Consider the following 25,280-nt stretch of genomic DNA (forward strand, 5'->3'; position numbering starts at 1 on the left):
CTAAATCCCCTATTCAGTCACTCGTTGACCACGATGGCACCGAAACAGAGGACGACCGAAGAATGGCAGAAATACTGAATTCAGTGTTCCGAAACTGTTTCACTGCGGAAAATCGTAACACGGTCCCTGACTTCAGCCGTCGCACGGACGCCAAAATGGAAAATATTGAAATAAACGATATCGGAATTGAAAAACAACTGCTATCACTTAGTAGCGGAAAAGCATCCGGACCAGACGAGATACCCTTAAGATTCTACAGTGATTATGCTAAAGAACTTGCCCCCTTTCTATCAGCAATTTATCGTAGATCGCTGGAAGAACGTAAAGTACCTAGCGACTGGAAGAAAGCGCAGGTCGTTCCCATTTTCAAGAAGGGTCATAAATCAGATGCGAATAATTATAGGCCTATTTCGCTTACGTCAATCTGTTGTAGAATAATGGAACATGTTTTGTGTTCTCGTATTATGACGTTCTTAGATAATACAAATCTCCTTCATCATAACCAACATGGATTCCGCAAACAGAGATCATGTGAAACTCAGCTCGCCCTATTTGCCCAAGAAATTCACAGTGCCGTAGACACTGGCGAGCAGATTGATGCCGTATTCCTGGACTTCAGGAAGGCATTTGATACGGTTCCGCACTTACGTTTAGTGAAAAAAATACGAGCTTACGGAATATCGGACCAGGTTTGTGATTGGATTCAGGATTTCCTAGAAGAAAGAACACAACATGTCATTCTTAACGGTTCAAAATCTGCAGATGTAGAGGTAATTTCGGGAGTACCGCAGGGAAGCGTGATAGGACCTTTATTGTTTACAATATACATAAATGACTTAGTTGACAACATCGGTAGCTCCGTGAGGCTATTTGCAGATGACACGGTTGTCTACAAGAAAGTAGCAACATCAGAAGACTCGTACGTACTCCAGGAGGACCTGCAGAGGATTAATGCATGGTGCGACAGCTGGCAGCTTTCCCTAAACGTAGATAAATGTAATATAATGCGCATACATAGGGGCAGAAATCAATTCCAGTACGATTATGCCATAGGTGGTAAATCATTGGAAGCGGTAACGACCGTAAAATACTTAGGAGTTACTATCCGGAGCGATCTGAAGTGGAATGATCACATAAAACAAATAGTGGGAAAAGCAGGCGCCAGGTTGAGATTCATAGGAAGAATTCTAAGAAAATGTGACTCATCGACGAAAGAAGTAGCTTACAAAACGCTTGTTCGTCCGATTCTTGAGTATTGCTCATCAGTATGGGACCCTTACCAGGTTGGATTAATAGAAGAGATAGACATGATCCAGCGAAAAGCAGCGCGATTCGTCATGGGGACATTTAGTCAGCGCGAGAGCGTTACGGAGATGCTGAACAAGCTCCAGTGGCGGACACTTCAAGAAAGGCGTTACGCAATACGGAGAGGTTTATTAGCGAAATTACGAGAGAGCACATTCCGGGAAGAGATGGGCAACATATTACTACCGCCCACATATATCTCGCGTAATGATCACAACGAAAAGATCCGAGAAATTAGAGCAAATACGGAGACTTACAAGCAGTCGTTCTTCCCACGCACAATTCGTGAATGGAACAGGGAAGGGGGGATCAGATAGTGGTACAATAAGTACCCTCCGCCACACACCATAAGGTGGCTCGCGGAGTATAGATGTAGATGTAGATGTAGAAATTCTCTTGAGTTTCCAACTGCATCAAGTGGTTTAAAACCCACAAACCTTCTGCCATGTGCTCTTCAGCCATTGTCATGTGGTCGCTGTTGTGTGCTTGTTGCTACTATCCCTATATAGCTGCGTTATATTAGGATGGCAGCAGCTGAAAGCTCGAAAGAACTCTATCAATCAACTGCTACACTCCAGTTAAATCTATATATTATTTGATATTTGTCTTGTGGCAATAGTCTGGAGCAGCATTATCTATGAAGTGAGATATTGCACTGTGTATGTCACTAATTTCAAACCATAATTGTCTGATGACTTCAATATTTGTTTATGTTATGTATTTGTTTACATTCTGTATTTATTTACTTAATCGCCTTATTTTTATTACATTTATTTATGAACTACAATAATTGAAAGAAAGAAAAGTCGGTTTTCATAGGAAAGAAAAACGTAGTTCTAATTACAGTTATTATATGTTGAGGCCCAATGTAATAAATAATTAATATCATAGAACTCATTTATGTGACTATGTGATTGTGAGGGTGCACTGCCAGTCAGTTCGTTGAATGTATACAGATTTTGAGCAACTTTTCACTTCTGACAAGATTTATGTATGGTAATCTGAGACATTACCTCCACATTACATATATCTCCAAACTATTGTGGTTATTTTAAAGTATTGACAATTGGAAACTAATGACATGAGAGTGACACGCTATTTCATTCTCTATGTACATTTTTGAACCTAGCATTACGTAATCTCATGAGTTGAGAAAAAATATGTCTTGTGCTCAAACAGAGCATCAAATATGTTCTCTGGATTTTGCAATTTATTGATACAACCTCATCTAAATTCGAATTTTGGGTCAATTACGTGAATTTTAATCGATTAGCGCATCAGAATTTGGGAAGTCAAGCGGCAGTCATGTTTGATCATTGTCACACAAAGTGGGGAAATGCACCTACAGATGAAGCGAGTCTGATGTGTGGATCAAAACGAAGCCCCAGAGGGAGCCGAAAGTGAGGTAGCCCGAATATTCCGGAAACTTGGCGTACGAATAATTCCTTCAAAGATGTAAGATGCAGTTTTCGTGGGAAGACAGCCCTTAGCAACAGCAGGATGGACTCATTCCTGGTCCTGACAAGTGGGAGAAACAAAATAGTCTCCCCAGAAAAATTATGTTTTGTACCAGAGAGATTGACCACAAAATTGCTACATACCAAAATAGCGCAATTGGGCTAGGTTTAGCAGTGGGATTGCATCTACAAGCAAACATGTGATGAGTCAAATATATCATACTGAATAGCCTTTTTGTGATACTTCTAACCTGTACAGAATGGAAATATGCCTGTATCAGTGTGGATGTGCAATTTAATATATGATGAGTGAGTCACTGGGTTAGATCACCATAAATATAGAACATACGAGACAAGATTAACATCCTTCAATACTTATTTATGTAGATCAATGAAGTTTTTATAGGAATAATTTTCTGTATTACTTAAACTGACTGTGTATGATGGAGGAAGTCATATATATTCTCATACTTTTTGTACCATATGATAATACGCACTTTGTACTTTATTGTAAAATAACGATGTAACTAATTTTCTTGCATCACTCCCTATCATCACACGGAAATTCTTTTAATAAATTTTTAAACAATGCTGTGATGATTGTAGAAGGGAACAAATAAAGCAATTTTTTTCTCAAAGTATTAAGTATGTGTTTCTTAAAAAAATCCAAGCAAAACTGTGCTGTCGCTGTATCTTAGCCAGTTTAGGATGAATAGTAATGAGGCTACGCTATTGTTTTCGATATACCACCTCAGGTACCTTATTCATCATCTACAATGACTGCAGATCTTTATAAACTTTTAGATCACACAGACTGTTACAGATGTGTAGGCAGGGCTTACAAGTTACTTTAAACATAGTAAATGTAGAAATCTAGACACGATGTAGGACAGCACGATGCATTTATAAAAAGGCATATATGTTGCTTGTTGTAATAGGTGAGTTTGGTTGTAGAGCTCTGGCTGCAAACTAAAAAAATCAATCCAGTGTAAAAAAAAAAATTGTCCATATTATTGATCAGAAATACATGTGGTTTCGAGTACAAAACACACATGTTGCACTTTTGTTTTAACTTGATTGTTCCATAGCAGTAAGAATAGACACATGGTTCAGGTATTTACGATACTGGCATAATTTGCACATTAATCAGCATTTGTCGAAAAGCTTAGTTTGATCTTTGAACAATGCATCATTGCTATTATTGGATGCAACTATTCTCAGGCTTTAAGTCAGAAGCCGGCCGCTGTTACCGAGCGGTTCTAGGCGCTTCAGTCTGGAACCACACGACCGCTACGGTCGCAGGTTCGAATCCTGCTTCGGGCATGGATGTGTGTGATGTCCTTAGGTTAGTTAGGTTTAAGTAGTTCTAAGTTCTAGGGGACTGATGACGTCAGATGTTAAGTCCCATAGTGCTCAGGGCCATTTTTAAGTCAGAACCTTTTCATATATCTCTCTCCCTGTAACAACAATGTGAAGTTATGTCTATAGACATAGGTTGTAGTGATTCGAGAATTTTTGCGTAAGTTCTAGAACCACTCGGCCTTCTACCGTTTCGAACACACGATATTTTAGATATGAGTGCGAGAAAGTGGAATCCTACCTACTGTGAGTGACATGTTTGTGTGTGCCGGTTGGAACTGAGTAACGAGTAGAATGTAGACGCGCAGTCGAACTGCACAGACAAGTACTTGTCGGTCGATACATGAAAGTTAAGTGAAAGTGGGCAGAAGAACCATGGAGTGTTTATGCAGTTCTGTACTAATTGTTATAGTAATGTGAGTAGTTGAAAAAGAACCACTAAAAACCATTTGTCTTAGCCTTGTTGAAGGGAAGATGTGTATTCTGTTTCATGTTGAAAATGGACATGGTTATTATGCCAACCTTCCCTTACATATAAATTAACTTTGTTTCTGACGTTTGGACACACTAGATACTTAGTAACCCATATTTATTTATGTGAAGAGTGGGATTTTGCAAAATGTCTGAAGTGCAAATATACACCATTGGTTGAATCAATTGAAACTTTATACGTCTACTTATTTTTATAAGTAGCAAAAGTCTTGAGAAATTCCTGTAACTAGCAACATACGTCGGAGAAGAAGAGCAAGAGAGTTTGCAGCGGCAGGCTAACCAGCAAGGAAGGTCGGTCGAACATCTCAAGTAAGTCATCTCGTTAAGGAAGTGCAAGTTTTCAAACATACTTCAACACTTTAAGTCGTCCAAACCGTTAGGATGTGGCGACCCTTGTGAAAGGATAGAAGAAAGCAGGAATTTCGAAAACGAGAGAAAAAGCTATCATGTGTTGCCAACCGGGCATAATAAGGAGAAAATTTCGACGTATTAGACCAAGAAGAAATACGCCTAGAACAGTTCGTCCTAGAAGATTCAGTGCGGGGAGTATACAGCTCTCACACGCATCGCGAGGACGCAGACGCGGAATCCAATATCCGACGCTGCCGGCACCAGTTGCTGTTCACTGGTGCTGACCTGCTTCCACACCTACGCAGCGAGAACTCTACGTCGGATGAGCGTGAAACAAAGCTTAATTACTGTAATAAGAAGTGTGACAGAATACTGTGGAGTGAACCTTTACTGTGTATTTAGTGTAATTACAATTAGAATTAAATGCTTACAAGGTCTGAAGCCTATAGGAGTATGGATAACGTACAGCAAGTCGAGGAAACTTCAGAACCATCCTTGGCAACGAAAGTTAGCAAAGAAAGACCTTACTGGTCTGAGTTAGTAAATCTGATCAAAATTTTAAATTCTAAATTAATGGCCAGAGTAAAACTTCAAATGCTCAAAATGAAACTCTAAGTGAAGAGCTAGGTTTAGTACATTCTAGTTTAAATGCTCAGAGTGAAATTCTAAAGCTGTGGCCGCGCGCTTTTAGGCGCTTCAGTCTGGAACCGCGTGACCGCTACGGTCGCAGATTCGAATCCTGCCTCGGGCATGGATGTGTGCGATGTCCTTAGGTTAGTTAGGTTTAAGTAGTTCTAAGTCTAGGGGACTGATGACCTCAGATGTTAAGTCCCGCAGTGCTTAGAGCCATCTGAACCACTTTTTGAAGTTCTACATAACCAGAGTGAAACCTTAAATAGTCAAGCAACCAATGCAGGTTTGTTAAGTGCCAAAGTTGAGTCAACTGCTGACTACATTTCAGTGTGTGTAAAAGTTACTGATTCATGTCCGAAGGTGGTGATTCTAAAACATAGCTTTAAAACCATGAAACCATTGGGCTATCTTGCAGTTTTTATTAAAATTTCATGCCATCTGAAGCTTGGAATAGGACTGATAGCAGTGTTACTTAGCGTGTTTTAACATAATGTGAGTACATACATCGTGTCTGATGGTAGAAAATGTAGGCATCTGTTTTAGAAACATAAACCCAATGGGCTTCCTTCATTTTGCTAAAATTCCTTGTCATTTTAAACTCAGAATAATTATTTTGGACTGGTGGCAGTGTAATTTAGCGTGTTTTCAGTGTAAGACATCTTCATGTCTGACAGTGGCAATTGCAGACACTTGTTTTAAAACATAAAATCAGGTTTTCGTACAGGGGGTGGTGCCTGATCCTGTGCTGCTGGGGCTTCATGATGTTGAATCTTTTACTACAGTGTACAGAACGCAAGTGGTAATTAGGATGCTTAGATAAGTGGGTGAAAGGGAATCAGTAGGAGATCTGGCAGCCATGCAGACTGTTCCAGCTCTGTCTTTGCACCAGTACTCTTTCTAATCTACACATGCAGAACATTATAGCTTATCTCTAACTCACACTTTACACATGATATGCGAGAATTTCTGTAGAATCTGTGGGCACATTGAAGGCCCGAACATGACAAATGCCAGATGCTTCCAATATCTATAACTTGGATACCACTAAAAATAGACTATATGTTTAAATAGAGCGAACTTCTGTTAATGCATGTTTACTTCCTCTTATAACTCTGTGTATAGGATTTTAAGAGGTCTTGACAGACAAATCTACTTAGGAGTACCATTAACTGTCTAAAGCTTGAAGTCAGTCATAAATTTTCCCACACAAATACCATGTGGTAATAGCACAAACATAGATAATAGTTCTTCAGAAAATTTAAAGTAAATCAGGGTCTACTTATCTCATCATAATGAATTATTACACTACAGCGCACATTACTGTTCATAAAAAGAACAACAGTGATGTACAACATGGCACAATACACACTTAGGTAAAGTAAAATAAATATTCATTGGTGTGGATTTCATAGGGAGAGACAGTGGCTGAATATGACAAAATATTATTAAATAACTGTTAGACTGATACAAAGTCAGAATACATTTATAAAAGTTCTGGAATACTAGTAGGCCCTAAGTATCTCTAGGAATGGTTATGAAATATAAACGACATCGTAATACAGTTACAAAATAAGATCTCTTAGCGCGTTTGATATATCTGAAATCAGCACTTCACATGACACAAAGCATGCACCTTACCGACATGGGGAGGCTTGCGTGCCCCTACGATACAAGAGCTGTACTGCATTTGCAACAAGAACAGAAAAATATCTGAAGAGAGGCAGTAGCCTTTTCAGTAGCTACAGAGGCGACAGTCTGGATGGTTGACTGACGTGTACTTGTAACATTAACCAAGATGAACTTGTTATGTTGCCATTGTGAACGACTGTAAGCAAGGCCGAAACTGTAGCCGTTATATTTCCTGCTGACATGCAGATATACCGTATTGCTTAACGATGGTGGCATCCTCTTGGGTAAAATATCGAGGAAGTAAAATAGTCCCTAATTTGGATCTCCAGGTGGGGACAATAGAACTCTAAAAACAAAACTGACTTTCTGCGAGCCGAAGCGTGAAATGTTAGATTCCCTAATCGGATAGGCAAGTTAGAGATTTTATAAAGAGAAACATTTGGGTTGAAGTTAGATTAAAGTGAATTAGGTCTGAGTATAGGGTTATCAACACAAAATCAAATACGCGTAATGTACGGGTAGGTCTGATAATGAATGAGTAAACAGGAATGTAGAAGGAAAGAAGATTGGGTTTAATGTCCCGTCGACATCGATGTCATTTGAGACAGAGCACAAGTTCGGATTCTCTCAAGGATGAGGAAGGAAACCGGCTCTGCTCTTTCAAGGGAACCATCCCGCCATCTGCCTGGAATGATTTAGGGAAATCACGGTAAAGAAGCAAACACACGCTGTAAAAGTACACAATTACATACTGACTAGCTCTGCAGATGAAGAAGGGACTGAAAGAATATACTATGAGATGAAAGAAATTATTCAGATACTTAAAGGAGACGAATATCTAGTTGTGGTGGGGGACTGGAATTCGATAGTAGGAAAAGGAAGAGAAGAAAAATAGTAGGAGCAAATGGATTGGGTGAAAAGGAATAAAATAGAAAAGCTGCATGCTAGACTGACGCGCGGAGCGTAATTTAATCATTGCTTATACTTTGTTTACGAAACATGAAAAAGGTTGTATGCATCGGAGAGACCTGGAGATGCTAGAAGATTTTAGGCAGATTACATAATGGTAAGATTGGGATTTCGAAACTAGATTTTAAACTGGAAAGCATTTTCAGTGGTATATGTAGACCCTGACATAGCTCATTTCGTTTTTCTGCAGATCAAAACTGAAGAAATTGCAGAAGAGTAGGAAGTTAAGGAGGTGGGACTTGCATAAGTTATAAGAACCTGAGACTCTCAAGAAATTCAAAGAGATCGTTAAGGAACGATTAATTGAGTCTGGGTAAGGAATGCTACAAAAGATGAATGGGTAGCTTCAAGAAATAAAGTAGTAAAGGCAGGAGGGGATCAGATAGGAGTAGTAATCCTTAAATAACACGCGAAATACTTACGTTAAGTGATGAAGGAAAAAATATTAAATATAAACAATCTGGTAAAAGAGAATACAGAGGTCCAACAAATGAGACTGTCGGGAAATGCAAAACGGCAAAACAGTATTGGTTAGACGCTTGCATAACTAAAGGGAACGTAGCTGCCTACAAAAAAATTAAAGAGATTTTTGGAGAAAAAAGAAGAACCTGTATGAATATTAATTGCTCAGATGGGAAGTCCGCATTAAGCCAAGAAGGGACGCTGAAAGGTGGAAGGACTGTATAGAAGGGCTGTATATGGGAAACGAACTTGAAGCAATGCTATAGAAAGGAAAGAGGAAGTAAAAGAAGATGAGATGGAAGATACGATACTGCGAGAAGAATTTAATAGGGCACTGTAAGATCTAAGTCAAAGCAAGGCGCATTCCCACTGAATTATTGAGACAAAAATTCCCACCTGGTGCGCAAGAAGGTGAAGCACCCTTACACTGCAAGAAGAATGTAATCATTCTTATTCCAAAGCTGGTAGGAGCTGACAGGTTTGAATATTACCAGACCATCAATTTAATAAGAAATGGATGTAAAATACCGACATGAAATATTTACAGATGAGTGGAAAAACTGGTAGAAGCTGAACTTGGGGTAGGTTAGTTTGGGTTGCTGGTAGAAGCTGACCTTGAGGTAGGTTAGTTTGGGTTCCAGAGAAATGTAGGAATGTCTGAGGCAACTTGATCCTACGAATTATCTTAGGAAATACACTGAAGAAAGACAAACTTTCGTTTATACCATCTGCAGATTGAGAGAAAGCATTTGAAATTCGTTGACTGAAATACACTCTTCGAAATTCTGAACGTTAGAGGGACAAAATATAGGGGGTGATAAGTTATCTACAAGTAGTACAGAAAGCAGACTTCAGTTGCATGAGTTGAAGAACATGAAAGACAGGGGATGAGTGAAAAGGGAGTGAGTTATTCAATCTGTACATTGAGCAAGCAATAAAGGAAACCAATAAGAAATTTGGAGATGGAATTTAAGTTCAGGGAGAAGAAATAATTTTTGAGGTCTGTCGATGATATTGTAAATTTATAATAAGCGCAAACGATTTGGAACAGCAGATGAATGGCAAGTAGAATGTCTTGAAAGGTAGAAGATAAAATGAACATCAAGAAAAGCAAAACGAGGGTTGTGGAAGGTACTCAAATTAAATCAGACGATGTTGAGGGAATTAGATTAGGAAAGGAGAAACTGAAAGTATTAGATTAATTATGCTACTTGGACAGAAAAATAACTGATGAGGCATATGAGGATGTAAAATGGGGGACTGGAAATAGTAAGAAAAGCGATTCTGAAGAAGAGAAATTTGTCAACATCGAATATAAATTTTAGTGTTATCGAGTCTTTTTTGGAAGTATTTGTCTGGAGTGAAGGCTTATACGAAAGATAAACGTGGACGATAAGCAGTTCAGACAAGAAGAGAATCGAAGCTTTCGAAATGTATGCTGTATGTAAGAATGCTGAGGATTAAGCGAGCAAATCAAATAATTAACAAGGGCATACGGAAACGAATTGGGAAGAAAGAAAAGATGGCACAACTTGACTAAAAGAAGAGACTGGTTAATAGGGCGCATGCGGAGGCCTCAAGAAATCATCAGTTTAGTAGCAGAAGACAGTGTAGCGGGAAGCTCTGAAGTGGGAGACCAACACTTGGCTGTAGTAAGCAGATTCAAATGGGTGTAGGTTGCAGTAGTTATGCAGAGTTGAAGCGGATTGCCACATACAGTTACCATGAAACCAGTCTTCAGACTGAAGATGACAACAATGTGGGAGGTAGCAATGTGTTGCACGATTCTTCTGGAAACGTACTTTTAGAAACATCAACAGTAAATCTTTCCATGGTGCACAATGCCTCTGTTGTAGCGTCTGCCACTGCAGTTTGTTCAGCAACTCCGCAATTGTCTCTCGTCTAGTAACCGATCCCGTGAAGAAAGTTGCCACTCTACGTTGGATCTTCTCCAACTCTTCTATTTATCCTACTCGGTAAGGGTCTCAAGCTGATGAAAAATACTCAAGAATCGGTTGAACGAGTGTTTTGAAAGGCACTTCTTTCGTGGATGAATTACATTTCCATCATATTATGCCAATGAATCTCAGTCTGACTTTTGGTTTGTCTACTATTTGTTTATTTGATAATGTACTTTAGGTCATTGTGCATGATCATCCTAGACATTTTGCGAGAGTTACTGTTCCGGTGATTTGCCACCAATAGTAGTGTATTTCTTGTTCATTACATTCATTTACGTTTGGATCAGCTGCCAGTCCCTACACCAGCGTCGATCTTCCGCAGGTGATCCAACATTTTATTCGTCTTGTTATGTTGCAACTTTACTGTAGACAACAGCATCGTCTGCAAAAAGCGTCATCGAGCTGACGCGGTTGCCTGCTAGACCATTCAGGCACATTGGAACCAGTAATGGTTTTTCGGATACTCCATGAAGTTACACAATTGGCCATTAAAATTGCTGCACCACGAAGATGACGTTCTACAGACGCGAAATTTAACCGACAGGAAGAAGATGCTGTGATATGCAAATGATCAGCTTTTCAGAGCATTCACACAAGGTTGGCGCCGGTGGCGACTCCTACAACGTGCTGACATAAGGAAAGTTCCCAACCGATTTCTCATACACAAACAGCAGTTGACCGGCGTTGCCTGGTGCAAAGTTGTTGTGATGCCTCGTGTAAGGAGGAGAAATGCGTACCATCACGTTTCAGACTTTGATAAAGGTAGGATTGTAGCCTATCGCGATTGCGGTTTATCGTATCGCGACATTGCTGCTCGCGTTTGTCGAGATCCAATGGCTGTTAACAGAATATGGAATCGGTGGGTCCAGGAGGGTAATACGGAACGCCGTGCTGGATCCCAACGGCCTCGTATCACTAGCAGTCGAGATGACAGGCATCTTATCCGTATGGCTGTAACGGATCGTGCAGCCATGTCTCGATCCTTGAGTCAACAGATGGGGACGTTTGCAAGACAACAACCATCTGCACGAACAGTTCGACGACGTTTGCAGCAGGATGGACTATCAGCTCAGAGACCATGGCTGCGGTTACCCTTGACGCTGCATCACAGACAGGAGCGGCTGCGATGGTGTACTCAACGACGAACCTGGGTGCAAGAATGGCAAAACGTCATTTTTTCGGATGAATCCAGGTTGTGTTTACAGCATCGTGATGGTCGCATCTGTGTTTGGCGACATCGCGGTGAACGCAGATTGGAAGCGTGTATTCGTCATCGCCATACTGGCGTATCACCCGGCGTGATGGTATGCGGTGCCATTGGTTACACGTCTCGGTCACCTCTCGTTCGCACTGACGGCACTTTGAACAGTGGTAGTTACATTTCAGATGTGTTACGACCCGTGGCTCTACGCTTCATTCGATCCCTGCGAAACCCTACATTTCAGCAGGATAATGCACGACTGCGTTATGCATGTCCTGTACGGGCCTTTCTGGATACAGAAAATGTTCGACTGCTGCCCTGGCCAGCACATTCTCCAGATCTCTCACCAACTGAACACGTCTGGTCAATGGTGGCCGAACAACTGGCTCGTCCCAATACGCCAGTCACTACTGTTGATGAACTGTGCTATCGTGTTGAAGCTGCATAGGCAGCTGTACCTGTGCACGACATCCATGCTCTGTTTGACTCAATGCCCAGGCGTATCAAGGCCGTTATTACGGCCAGAGGTGGTTGTTCTGGGTACTGATTTCTCAGGATCTATGCACCCAAATTGCGTGAAAATGTAATTACATGTCAGTTCTAGTACAATATATTTGTCCAATGAATACCCGTTTATCATCTGCATTTCTTCTTGGTGTAGCAATTTTAATGGCCAGTAGTGTACCTCTACATCTCTCGATTTTACCCTGTTAATAATGACGTACTGTGTTTTGTCTCTTACAAAGTTCTGAATGCTGTCAGGAATCTGGTTCAATGCTGGGTAAGCTCGAATTTTGTTCAGTAAAAGAAACTCAAGGGACTTCATGAAATAGGACGCCTTTTTTTCAAGTGAATTTCGCAACATCTCTGTTTGATTTTTATCGAGGAGATTTTCGTTGTGGAGAAGTGCTGCTGTCGCTACCTGTGTGTGGAGCTGCATGCCGGCGGGCGGCGTGAGCACGGCCTCTGCCACGGCCTGCAGCACGTCGGCGCGCAGCCCCGTCACGGGGAAGGCGAGCGGCGCACACGCCTCGGCGGGAGGCTGGCGCGGCGCCGGCAGGTCGCTCCAGTCCTGCAGCCGGTGGCTCGTCTCGCGCTGCGCCCTGCCACACACGTTACACCTGTCAGACCAGCCGGCGCCGTAATACCGACGCTCGAGTACTAGTTGGGCCACGTCAATTTACGAGCTATGCATCATTATCTGCCGCGCCTGTTTGCTCCTCCTGCGGCTACTGCCTTTGCCAGAGTCGATATCCAGAGAAAAGAAGTTTCTCTAGTCTGGAGGGAATGAGCTGGACTTTGCCTAATCATCCTAAATGCGTTGCGGAGAAGGCTTAAGAGGCAGACTCAAGGTCGAATGAATTTTCCATAATAACAGTGTCTCCAAGCAACTCTTGGAAAATAAATGTGTGGGAGCCCTAGCATTATGCAGTATTTTGCAGTGAAGTGATTACCGCGAGAGGAAAAGAGCCAATAAAATTGGTTGCATGCAGCTACTGAGTCTGATTGGCTGGAAGGCCCGAATGTTAAATAATTTATAGGAGTGGTCAAGAGTTCATGAAATCGGGGAGTCGGCCGTCCGGGTGGCCGAGTGGTTCTAGGCGCTACAGTCTGGAACCACGCGACCGCTACGGTCGCAGGTTCGAATCCTGCCTCGGGCATGAATGTGTGTGATGTCCAGGTTAGTTAGGTTTAAGTAGTTCTAAGTTCTAGGGGATTGATGACCTCAGATGTTAAGTCCCATAGTGCTCAGAGGCATTTGAACCATTTTTTCGGGGAGTCGACAGACAGCTCACATGGGTGTAGACGGCGTTTTGTGCCCTTAGGTGCAGAGGCAGTGTTCTAAAGTGTGTTTCTCTAGTCAGTCGCTGCTGATCCTGAGCCATCATCTCAGTTGCTCGAATGGTCGGCAAAAATGTTAACCTTAAGTTTAGTAAGGATTAGTAGGTCGAGTCATCTCTTGTGTTAACTAACGCACATAACCCGGAGATTTTCCGACACGTGGAATTGTCTCAGCATCTGACCGGTCCAGTCACCATTTAAAAGAAAGAGAGCTGAAAGGGAATGAAATCACACTTACAATCAACGATTCGTATTGCTTAGGTAACATTGAGGTCAGTAGCACTATTCAAGCTGATGAAATTAATCAGTCAATTTATGCATTAAGATCAAATTTTCCCAGCCAACTGAAACCATCGATTGTTCATCTGAGTCGAGGACCATCAAACGGGGGGAGCAGGGCCCATCTCTGTCTTCTTCAGTGCCACAACAGCCCAGTGCTTGCCTCATCCTTGTCTTTCTTGCTTCTTTTGTCATTTGCTGAGCAGCTACCTCTGCTTCATGTACACGAAGCTCATCCAGTTCCTACAGTCCTTTAGCTGTGTTCTGTCCAAATCTTACCCCTAACTCCTCCAGAACCTTAAATCTTTCATAGTTCCCACAATTAAAAGTTATTACAGAATCAGACACTGGTAAATTTAGAGTCATAAGGCCAACAAATACATTTTTTGGCACACAGCACCACACAACATTACTGAATGGTTCAAATGGCTCTGAGCACTATGGGACTTAACATCTGAGGTCATCAATCCCCTAGAACTTACAACTACTTAAGCCTAACTAACCTAAGGATATCACACACATCCATGCCCGAGGCAGGATTCGAACATGCGACCGTTGTGGTCGCGTGGTTCCAGACTGAAGCGCCTAGAACCGCTCGGATACACCGGCCGGCCATTATTGAAGAACTCATTCACATTCTGGGTCTTCCCATGTAAACACTTCTTTAGTAGCTCAGGATTTGCCAAATCTCTGTAAGAAGGTTTGATCACCTCCATTGCTGCCAAAGGAAGAGAATGTTTAGGTGTACATTCATACAGGGTGTCAGAAAATTCAGTTTGCCTATATTTACAACAAGTGTTTGGTGGAGGTGGTCACAAAGCATGACATGGCTTTTCATCGGTTGATATTGGAAGAAAGAAAGTACTCTACACAGCTCTTTTCATCTTCCATAAATTGTCACAGTTATCTCTAATGGCCTTCCCATAATATTCCCGAAACTCATCAACTACAAAAATAGACGATAATCACACTACTTTTAACGAAATCTAGTATCAGAAACAAGGACTGATTTGTTTATTCGTAATGCCAACTTCTGAAACGTAGCAGTAGGCACGAAACAAAGCAGTTCAAAGCCTTCTAGGCTGTGTAATTCCCAAGATATGACTGCTCAACCGTGGCAGTATATGCATAGCCGCGAAATTTAACAGTCACATGTCAACATTTAAAATATTATTTGTAGGTCTCACAATTGTGTGATTTTAATGTATTATAAACCAAAATGTTTAGGAAACTCCAAAGTACATTATGGAGTACGAAACAGAAAATGTCAAATTTCAACGAATTTCATGTACAATGAATGCCACTTAAGTTAACAGTTGCGTGCAGCGGAATACAAAGGTGATTTTAGCAGATTGCTTTATACTTATTTACGTGTTTTCACATCAAGTACAGTGATTGCAAATTAAGAGGCATCATATAGAATTATCGCATCCAATAGCAACAAAATTTAAATGATCCGTGGTTGACATGGAGAACTGTGGACTTCTCTAGATGGGTTGTTCTTTATTGACAAGCGTACAGGAACCTATAAGAAACATGCTCCTCTGATGAAGTTAATGGAGATGATACGCTACTAAAGATGAAAAATAAACAAATACCTTCAGTGCTGGTAAAGCAGGTAACCTTGAGGTTTTGTGAATTCTTCTGGTATGCTACCAGTTTTAGGCGTTTGCTTGAAAATTTCTTGTAGAGAAACTGTCTAACATGAATATGCTCCAGTTCTCATCACAATCCCAGCAGTTCTACAATGAGAATCACAACTTTTTTCTACAAAAGCAGTCACCGGGAGGCTAACATCATCGCTACTGTAAATTTTAATGTTAATGGTATTCTAACAAATGTAATGAAACGATGTTTTCATGCGTTCTATATGTATTATGGTAACAAACAAAGACAACATAAGGGCGTTTTACTAGGAAGTCAGAATATGAACAGAATCCTTTTTTTCTTCTTTTTACTCAAGCGCCACTATGAAGCATAAAGACGAGGATTTAGCATTCTGTCAATGATGAGGACATTAGAGACCCAACACAACGTTAGGGAGCGATAGGGAAAGAAATCAGCCGTATCCTTTAAAAGGAACCACCCCAGCATTTGCCTTAAAGTATGTAGGGAAACCACGACAAAGCTAAATCTAGACTACCAGACGAGGACTTGAGCGGCCTCCCCGTGTGTTACATCTGCGTCACCACACGCGCTGATTTAGTAGGAGGAGGCGTAGTCAGTGAGCCAGGTTGTCGATGGGGACATCGCAGTTGCGATGCTAGTTTGCTGCTCTGCTGTCCTGTTGTATACAATGGCGCAAATAAAAATAAAAAAAAACACAAGTGCTACTGTCACAGTTTAATTACGGGATTTGAATTCCATGTTTCGATTATTATTACGGGAACACAGATCACCTGCAACAACGGAATGTCGGACTTATTTTCATCATAACATGGTCACCCCCTTCGAAAGAATATGCACGAAATGAGCCCAACAGCGAAAGCATGCGTTCATATATGATTAGAAGAATTATGCCAGCTGAAAAAGAAGACAACTAAAGGAGAAATATTACTCACTGCATTCAAATTAAAGAATATTCCGATAAATTGAGATTTAAAAAAACATATTCATTCAGGATTCGCAAAGCATCGCGATTGTGGATTTTGCGAGACATTTTTATTAGGGAATGTAAGATTCGAAGTTAAGATACATTTCAGTTGCTATCAATCGAAACAAGTAACAGCGGCATTCTAAGTAATAAACTTACCTGGACATTTCCTGTTTGAAAAGTGTGTCGTATTTGCTCCAGATTGCTTCAGCTTCCTCTGTGGATAGCAGACCTTCTGAAATTAATTTTTCTTGATAGTATTCAGTCACTGGAGCCTTTTCTCGGATCATTTTGTACCTGAAAAGGAACATTTCTCCAAATATAGTATTTCTAACAGGAGTGTAGTTGCAAGGATAATTAGAACAATGAGTTACATTACGTAAATTTCTGAAAGTTTAAAACTACGAGCGTTGGAACTTAAATAGTGGCAACTATTTATTCGCAACCGATTCAAAAGAGTTACATGTTTGCACCTGTTACTGTCCTTCAGAGTAGTCACCAGCGTTGTGTAGAACCGGATGCCAGCGATCTGGAAGGCGTAGTATACCGTTAGCAGAGCCTGTTCTGTTGATGGTGCGAATGGAGCGGTCTACTGCCTATCGAATCTCTGGAAGAGTTCTGAAGCGAATGCCACCGTCAATGCACAGTATTACTGTTCGTTTTTGGAGTATCACCTGCTACCAGCTTTGCGAAAGAAGCGGCGACACTTTCTGCGCAACCCACCCATCATTTTGCACGACAATGTGTGGACGCATACAGCGCAAGCTGTGGCTGCTCTGTTCGGTCGATGGGACTGGGAAGTGCTGTACCATTCACCATACTCTCCGGACTGAAGTCCTTGTGGCTTTGATTTGATTCCGAAGATGAAGGAACCACTTCGTGGCATTCGCTTCAGAACTGTTCCAGAAATTCGACAGGCACTAGACAGCTCCATTCGCACCACCAACAGAACAGGCTCTGCTAACGGTATACTACTTCTTCCACATCGCTGGCGACGGATTCTACACAACGCTGGTGACTACTTTGTAGGACAGTAACAGGTGCAAACATGTAACTCTTTTGTATCGTTTGTGAATAAATAGTTGCCACTACTTAAGTTCCAACCCTCGCATAGAAACCAGGAAACAAATCTATTTCCTTACACATTGCGGGTTGTTGTTGTTGTGGTCTTCAGTCCAGAGACTGATTTGATGCAGCTCTCCATGCTACTCTACCCTCATCTCCGAATAACTACTGCAACCTACATCCTACTGAAACTGCTTAGCGTATTCATCTCTTCGTCTCCCTCTACGACTTTTAACCTCCAGGCTCCCTCCAACATTAAATTGGTGATCCCTTGATGCCTCAGAACGTATCCTACAAATCGATCACTTCTTCTAGTCGAGTTGTGACACAAATTCCTCTTGATCCCAATTCTATTCAGTACCTCCTCAAAAGTTACGTGCTCTACCCCTCTAATCTTCAGCATTCTTCTAAACACCACATTACGAAAGCTTCTATTCTCTTCTTGTCTACACTGTTTATCGTACATGTTTCACTTCCATACATGGCTACACTCCATACAAACACTTTCAGAAAAGACTTTCTGACACTTAAATCTATACTCGATGTCAAAAAATTTCTCTTCTTCAGAAACGCTTTCCTTGCCATTGGCAGTCTACATTTTTGGAACTCTACTTCAACCATCATCAGTTATTTTACTCCCCAAATAGCAAAACTCCTTTACTACTTTAAGTGTCTCATTTCCTAATCTAATTCCCTCAGAAGCACCTGATTTAATTCGACTACATTCCATTATCCTCGTTTTGCTTTTGTTGATGTTCATCTTATATCCTCTTTTCAAGACACTGTACATTCCGTTCAACTGCTGTTCCAGGTCCTTTGCTGTCTCTGACAGAATTACATTGCTGTCGGCAAACCTCAAAGTTTTTATTTTTTCTCCATGGATTTTAATTTTTACTCCAAATTTTTCTTTTGTTTCCTTTACTGCTTGCTCAAGATATAGATTGAGTAACATCAGGGATAGGCTACAACCCTGTCTCACTCCCTTCTCAACCACTGCTTCCCTTTCATGCTCCTCAACTCTTATAAGTGCAGTCTGGTTTCTGTAGAAATTGTAAATAGGCTTAAGATCCCTGTATCTGACCTCCTCCCGTCCGCAGCTCGTGGTCGTGCGGTAGCGCTCTCGCTTCCCGCGCCCGGGTTCCCGGGTTCGATTCCCGGCGGGGTCAGGGATTTTCTCTGCCTCGTGATGACCGGGTGTTTTGTGATGTCCTTAGGTTAGTTAGGTTTAAGTAGTTCTAAGTTCTAGGGGACTGATGACCATAGATGTTAAGTCCCATAGTGCTCAGAGCCATTTGAACCATCTTTTTTTTTTACCCCTCCCACCCTCAGAATCTGCGAGAGAGTATTTCATTCAACATTGTCAAAATCTTTTTCCAAGTATACAAATGATAGAAACATAGATTTGCCTTTCTTTAATCTATCTTCTAAGATAGGTTGTAGGGTCAGTACTGTCTCACGTGTTCTTCCCCAAGTTCGGCTTCTACCAGTTTTTCCATTCGTTTGTAAAGAATTCGTGTTAGTATTTTGCAGCCGCGACTTATTAAACTAATAGTTCGGTAATTTTCACATCTGTCAACAACTGCTTTCTTTAGGATTGGAATTATTATATTCTTCTTGAGCTCTGACGGTATTTCGCCTGTCCCATACTTCTTGCTCACCTGTGGAAGAATTTTGTCATGGCCGGCTCTGTCAAGGCTATGAGTAGTTCTGATGGAATGTTGTCTACTCCAGGGACCTTGTTCCGACTTAGGTCTTTCAGTGCTCTGTCAAACTCTTCACGCAGTATCATTTCATCTTCACCCACGTCCTCTTCCATTTCCATAATATTGCCCTCGAGTACATCCCCCTTGTTCAGACACCCTGTATACTGCTTCCACCTTTCTGCTTTCCCTTCTTTGCTTAGAACTGGTTTTCCATCTGACCCCTTGATATTCATACAAGTGTTTCTCTTGTCTCCAAAGATCTCTTTAATTTTCCTGTAGGCAACATCTATCTTACCCCTAGTGATACATATACTTCCACATCCTTACATTTGTCCTCTAACCATCCTTGCGTGGCCATTTTGCACTTCCTTTCGATCTCATTTTTAAGACGTTTGTATTCCTTTTCGCCTGCTTCATTTAGTGCATTTTTATAATTTCTCCTTTCATCAATTAAATTCAATATCTCTTCTGTTACCCAAGGATTTTTACTAGCCCTCGTCTTTTTCCTACTTGATTCTCTCCTGTCTTTACTATTTCATCTCTCAAAGCTACCCATTCTTCTTCTACTGTATTTCTTTCCTCCGTTCTTGTCAACCGTTCCCTAGTGCTCTCTCTGAGACAATCTACCACCTCTGGTTATTTCATTTTATCCAGGTCCGATCCCATTAAATTCCTACCATTTTGCAGTTTCTTCAGTTTTAATCTACAGTTCATAACCAATAGATTGTGGTCAGAGCCCACATCTGCCCCTGGAAATGTCTTACAATTTAAAATCTGGTTCCCAAATCTCAGTCTTACAATTATATACCTTATCTGAAGCCTTCCTGTGTCTCCTGGCCTTTTTTCATAATTCTGAAACCAATTGTTAGCTATGATTAAGTTGTGCTTTGTGCAAAATTCTACCAGGCGGCTTCCTCTTTTATGCCTCACCCCGCAGTCCATATTCACCTACCACTTTTCCTTCTCTTCCTTTTCCTACAATCGAGTTCCAGTCCCCCATGACTATTAAATTTTCGTCTTCCTTAACTATCTGAATAATTTCTTTTATTGCATCATACATTTCTTCAATCTCTTCATCATCTGCGGAGCTAGTTGGCGTATAAGCTTATACTACCGTGGTAGGGGTGGGCTTCGTGTCTGTCTTGGCTACAGTAATGAATTCAGTATGCTGTTCGAAGTAGTTTATCCACGTTCCTTTTTTTTTATTCATTATTAAACCAACTCCTGCATTACCCTTATTTGACTTTGTATTTTTAAACCTGTATTCACCTGACCAGAAGTCTTGTTCCTCCTGCCACCAATCTTCACTAATTCGCAATATATATAACTTTAATCTATCCATTTCCCTTATTACGGGTAATGATCTTAAATCCCTAGAAAGGTGTATACGTCCGGACGCAGTGGCCGAGCGGTTCTAGGCGCTTCAGTCCGGAATCGCGCTGCTGCTACGGTCGCAGGTTCGAATCCTGCCTCGGGCATGGATGTGTGTGATGGCCTTAGGTTAGTTAGGTTCAAGTAGTTCTAAGTTCTAGGGGACTGATGACCTTAGACGTTAAGTCCCATAGTGGTCAGAGCCATTTAAACCATTTTAAAGGTGTATACGAGATCGGAGACAGATATTGGCAGACTGTAGTTTTGCGTACGGTAGTGCCTGGATAGCTGAGTCGTTAAGAGCGTTTCCCGTAAAGAACTAGGCTCTAAATCATCGCACGAAAAGATCAAATTCCGCATCACCTCTACCGGCGGAATATGTTCTTTTTGATGAAAACAGAATTCTGTTTTGTTGGATATTGGATTTTATGTTAAAAAAATCCCTCAAGGTTTGTCTCATTTCTTCTATTTGCGGACAGAAAGCGCTATTCTGATAAGAGGAATAGGCCACGTCTTGCTGAAAACTTGTAAAGCACTTTGACTGACAGAGCTATTACCGTACAAGTAACCTTTTACAGAAGGGGCACTTTCATTTTTGCTTTTGGTGATGAGGTGTGAATCTCTACATTCAGATGTCGTCAAATAGTTGAGGATAAACACATTACATACAACTGCCCTGTCACACTTTACAGTTCAGTCTTGCGAGGAATGTTCGATCATTTGCACGGTGCTTCAGGTCTTTTTGTTAGTGTAGACTCCTCTGCGTAGGAGCTTTGACGACGAAAACAGTGAACACTTACTTAGGCACTTCTGAAACGGGGGCAACGAGATGTACGGACCCTGCAACGTACTTGTGACGTGACACTAGTTGACTTGTCCGCCACACTCGGCTCCATGCAGGGCCCACTGGAAACCAGTATTTAACTGAAAAGGTACCCACTTAATGGTTAATTTTGCCGTGTGCTGACGAGATCTTGAGTGTATTGAAACATGCAGTCAAGAATTATTAAACTCGTCTGAAACGAGACGCCGGAGACTGCTGCCGGCACTCGTAAGAGCTGCAGTGTCACGTGCTATGACGTTCGCGCAGCGGCCCGCCTTCCTCGTGAGCTTCGCTCAGAAAGCAAATGGATTTTACGCATATTCACTGGTATGTCTGCTGTACTGGCTTACGTTGCCTAAGATATTTGAGGCGAGAGTAGCCTCGACCAGTGAGAATTGAGGACGCTGAGATGCTTCACACGGCTTGTAAGTCTGGAGTAGAACAAAGCCTTCTTTTTTTCTATTGCATTTGAGATGTTCTGAAGTGAAGACGTGTTTTTGCAAGTGTATTTTTGAGCGTGGCTGCCTTGAATTATACTGAGAAAGCGTTAGCTGAAGGCAGCTTGTGGTTAGCATTCATGAAATGATACCGAGAATCCTACTGAATATTTCTCCGTGTGTCTTCTCTGAACTACAATATTATTTCTTTCTTTATATACGATCTGGTGAGCCATATTGGAAAGGTAATATTCCATGGTTACTCCAACAGAATGAACAGCACAGTTGTATTCGCGCTTACGATTAACATGGGGCAGCTTTAAAGGCTGTATTTGTTCGTTAATATGTTTAGCAAGATGGTATTTCATTCTAGCAACTATCCAGAAGAGTAGGTACGTGTGTGATAGTGTTGTGTGTATCACGTGATTCATGTACTGTTAATATCGATGTTGTATGTAAAAACGTTTGCATTCATTGGGAACTAGTAATCACAAGTTAAAAGAAAATGTCAAATCTTTATTTATACTTCGTTCCTGTAATTAAATGAAGTATGCTTTCCATGACAGTGGTACTGAGTAACCATGTGATCTTGCATTAATGCCTTGTACGGCAAGAATAAGAGAAATGATCTTGTACCTTCAGCTCAGTCATTAGTTCGATCATAATCACTTCTCATGTCGTTCGAATTGTATGGCCGGCTAGGATTTCTATTAATTTAATCATTTATTTTCAGGTTGCTCATACTATAACGCACCAGAAAAGTGAACTGATGAGCTCATTTGACACAGACGAAATAAGATGACACTACTGCAACATGATCTGTTCTGGAGCACCTGGCGCCAATGCAGCAAAATGAAGTCATAGTGAGAGAGGCGCTGTCATTGTGGTAACCACGCACTTGTTGGTTGGCTGGTTTTGGGGGAGGGGACATAACAGCGAGGTCATCGGTCCCATCGGATTAGGGAAGGATCGGGAACGAAGTCGCCCGTGCCTTTCAGAGGAACCATCCCGGCATTTTTGAACCGTCGTCCTCCCGAATGAGAGTTCAGCGTGCTAACCACTGTGCCACCTCGCTCAATGCACTATGAAGTAAGAAGATGAATTCAAGGGGTAAGAGCGCTTATTCAGGAAGCTAGCCAATGCGTCTGAAGAGGGAAATTGGGTAATACTACAACTCCGGCTAGGATCCTTCAGGAGCTGAATAAACAAGAAGAGTAGAACAGAAAAAATGAAGTCGACATTCTTTGTACACGATCGTATCGAAGTATATATGTGATATCAACCACTGCTGTCTCCATCAGGTGTTGACTTCGAGGTGGAGATTACTGCACATATGTACTCAGATATTCTCAGATACTCGTCGACATTCTTTGTACACGATCGTATCGAGGTATATATGTGATATCAACCACTGTTGTCTCCATCAGGTGTTGACTTCGAGGTGGAGATTACTGCAGTCCCATCCACTCATCTACCAAAGACTTCGTTTACATTAGTAGCAGGCAGCTTCCTGAACAGTGGACCACGTGCAGACGACTTGGCGCTTGCACAGTGATCATCACAGAAATCTCTACCGCCATCTCTTCAAAACGGTTGTCTGCTATCATGGATTCACAGTATGCAGGTCTGCGATGTTGTCCATACATCTTGCTGCCATCACCCGTTAACATGGTTCCATATGCGAAAAGATAGACAGAATCTTTTGAAGGATAGTGGTTTAGAGCAGAGGGGGTAAAGTTGCACAGCAAGCCAAGAAAATAACTTCTGTGACAATTTAGACAGGTAGTTCGGGTGCTGTCGGATGCTGCTAATAGCGCAGTTAATGTAAGGGTGCAAGGCGTCGATGGTAATGGAGAAGTCGCTATTGTTGCTGAGCGCTGGCTATGTCTCTTAGACGACCCTGTGTCGAGACATTGCAGAGGACCCAATATCTGTACACTTTGGGTAGCTGCCCCCTGCATCTGTCTGTGAGCGGTATAGTCTCGTGCGACAGGTGGGCCAGCAGTTGACAGTGTACGAGGTGGATCGAGAATGTCCACGCAGAGATTAGACACTGGCCCCCATTCCACATCCACCCCCATGCTACACCACCAACACGTCCTCGGTCACTGCCTACGCAAGATCCGGGCGCCTGCAGCCAGGTGGAGGGGGTGACCACCATACGCATATATATTCGAGGTATGTAAAATTTTTTACACCTCCAACAATACACTTTGCAGCGAAGTGTGCGCTGATCTGAAATTTCCTGGTACATGGGGACTCATAACTGAGATCTTTGCCTTTTGTGGACAAGTGCTCTAACTAGTAAACTGTCCAAGCACGCATCATAACCCGCTGGAAGGTAGGAGAATGGTACAGCGTGTGTCGTTACATCCTTCCACATCGCTAGCCTCCAATGGTGCCCCAGTTATCTATAACCCATTTATTTTTATTAGTAGTTGTATATTAATTTTCATAACACTGTAATTTGACGTTATTAATATATTAATATTGTAATTCCGGCCTTTTACTTATATCTTAACGCTGCAACCCCTCTACGCACATCCCCTAACATTGCATAAGTGCTCTCTCGAATCTAAAAATTTAAGTACGTATAAAACTCCAAAACCTCCTCATACAAATGACGAATCTGAAGATGAAAATTTATTCATTGCAAAGGGTGGAATACGTACCCTGAAACAGCTCGCTTTTCTGTTAAGAGAAGAGAACACACACACACACACACACACACACACACACACACACACACACACACACACACACACACAGAGGCTGTTTAAATGTCTTTGCGACAAACGTCTAGGGGTGATAGATCACATCTTGGAGAAAAACTTTTGTTAGAGACAGAATGTTTGCTGATGCTTCGCGACGATGCTAGGCATCGTTTAAAACTGGTTACTCCCTGAAATGCGACAGGGCGTAGGCACACCACGACTTTCGTATGCACTGTGCGTTGTGTATCATTCAGTCAGTCATCTACTGTACGTGAAAGGCAGTAGGCCGAGCAAAATAGGAGCTCCTAATTCGTTTCTGAAATATCTTTCTCCGTTTACAAAGAAAGACACAGTCTTACGGTTTTCATGTTGAAAATCACTCTGTCAGTATTCTGAGGTAGGTAATATGCTGCATGTCTGGTTAGAAAGCTATGCTGATTAGGTGACATATTGTCGTCCCCGGGATGACGAATACTAAAGGCCACGTAGCGTCACTGGGAAGTGCCAGCGAACATTTCGTCTCAAAGTTGTTCCCCATAACGCGATCTGTCGTCCTTAAACATTTGTCATAAACTCTTTGAAACACTTCGTGTGTACGTGTGTGTGTCTGTCAGAGAGAGAGATAGATAGAGAG

General features: G+C 41.7%; 1 protein-coding gene across 1 annotated transcript in view; it reads right to left on the bottom strand.

Moving 5' to 3' along the window:
- The window catches only part of LOC126470087 (2-oxoglutarate dehydrogenase complex component E1-like), a 165,207-nt gene that overhangs the window by 81,885 nt on the left and 58,042 nt on the right, over positions 1–25,280 (bottom strand). The window contains exons 8-9 of the mRNA XM_050097661.1: positions 16,693–16,830; positions 12,742–12,922 (exon numbers count right to left, since the gene is read on the bottom strand). Coding sequence (XP_049953618.1) covers positions 12,742–12,922; positions 16,693–16,830 — 319 coding nt within the window. The remainder of the gene's footprint in view (positions 1–12,741; positions 12,923–16,692; positions 16,831–25,280) is intronic.

This window comes from Schistocerca serialis, chromosome 1, assembly GCF_023864345.2.
Source record: "Schistocerca serialis cubense isolate TAMUIC-IGC-003099 chromosome 1, iqSchSeri2.2, whole genome shotgun sequence".
Lineage (NCBI taxonomy): Eukaryota > Metazoa > Arthropoda > Insecta > Orthoptera > Acrididae > Schistocerca > Schistocerca serialis.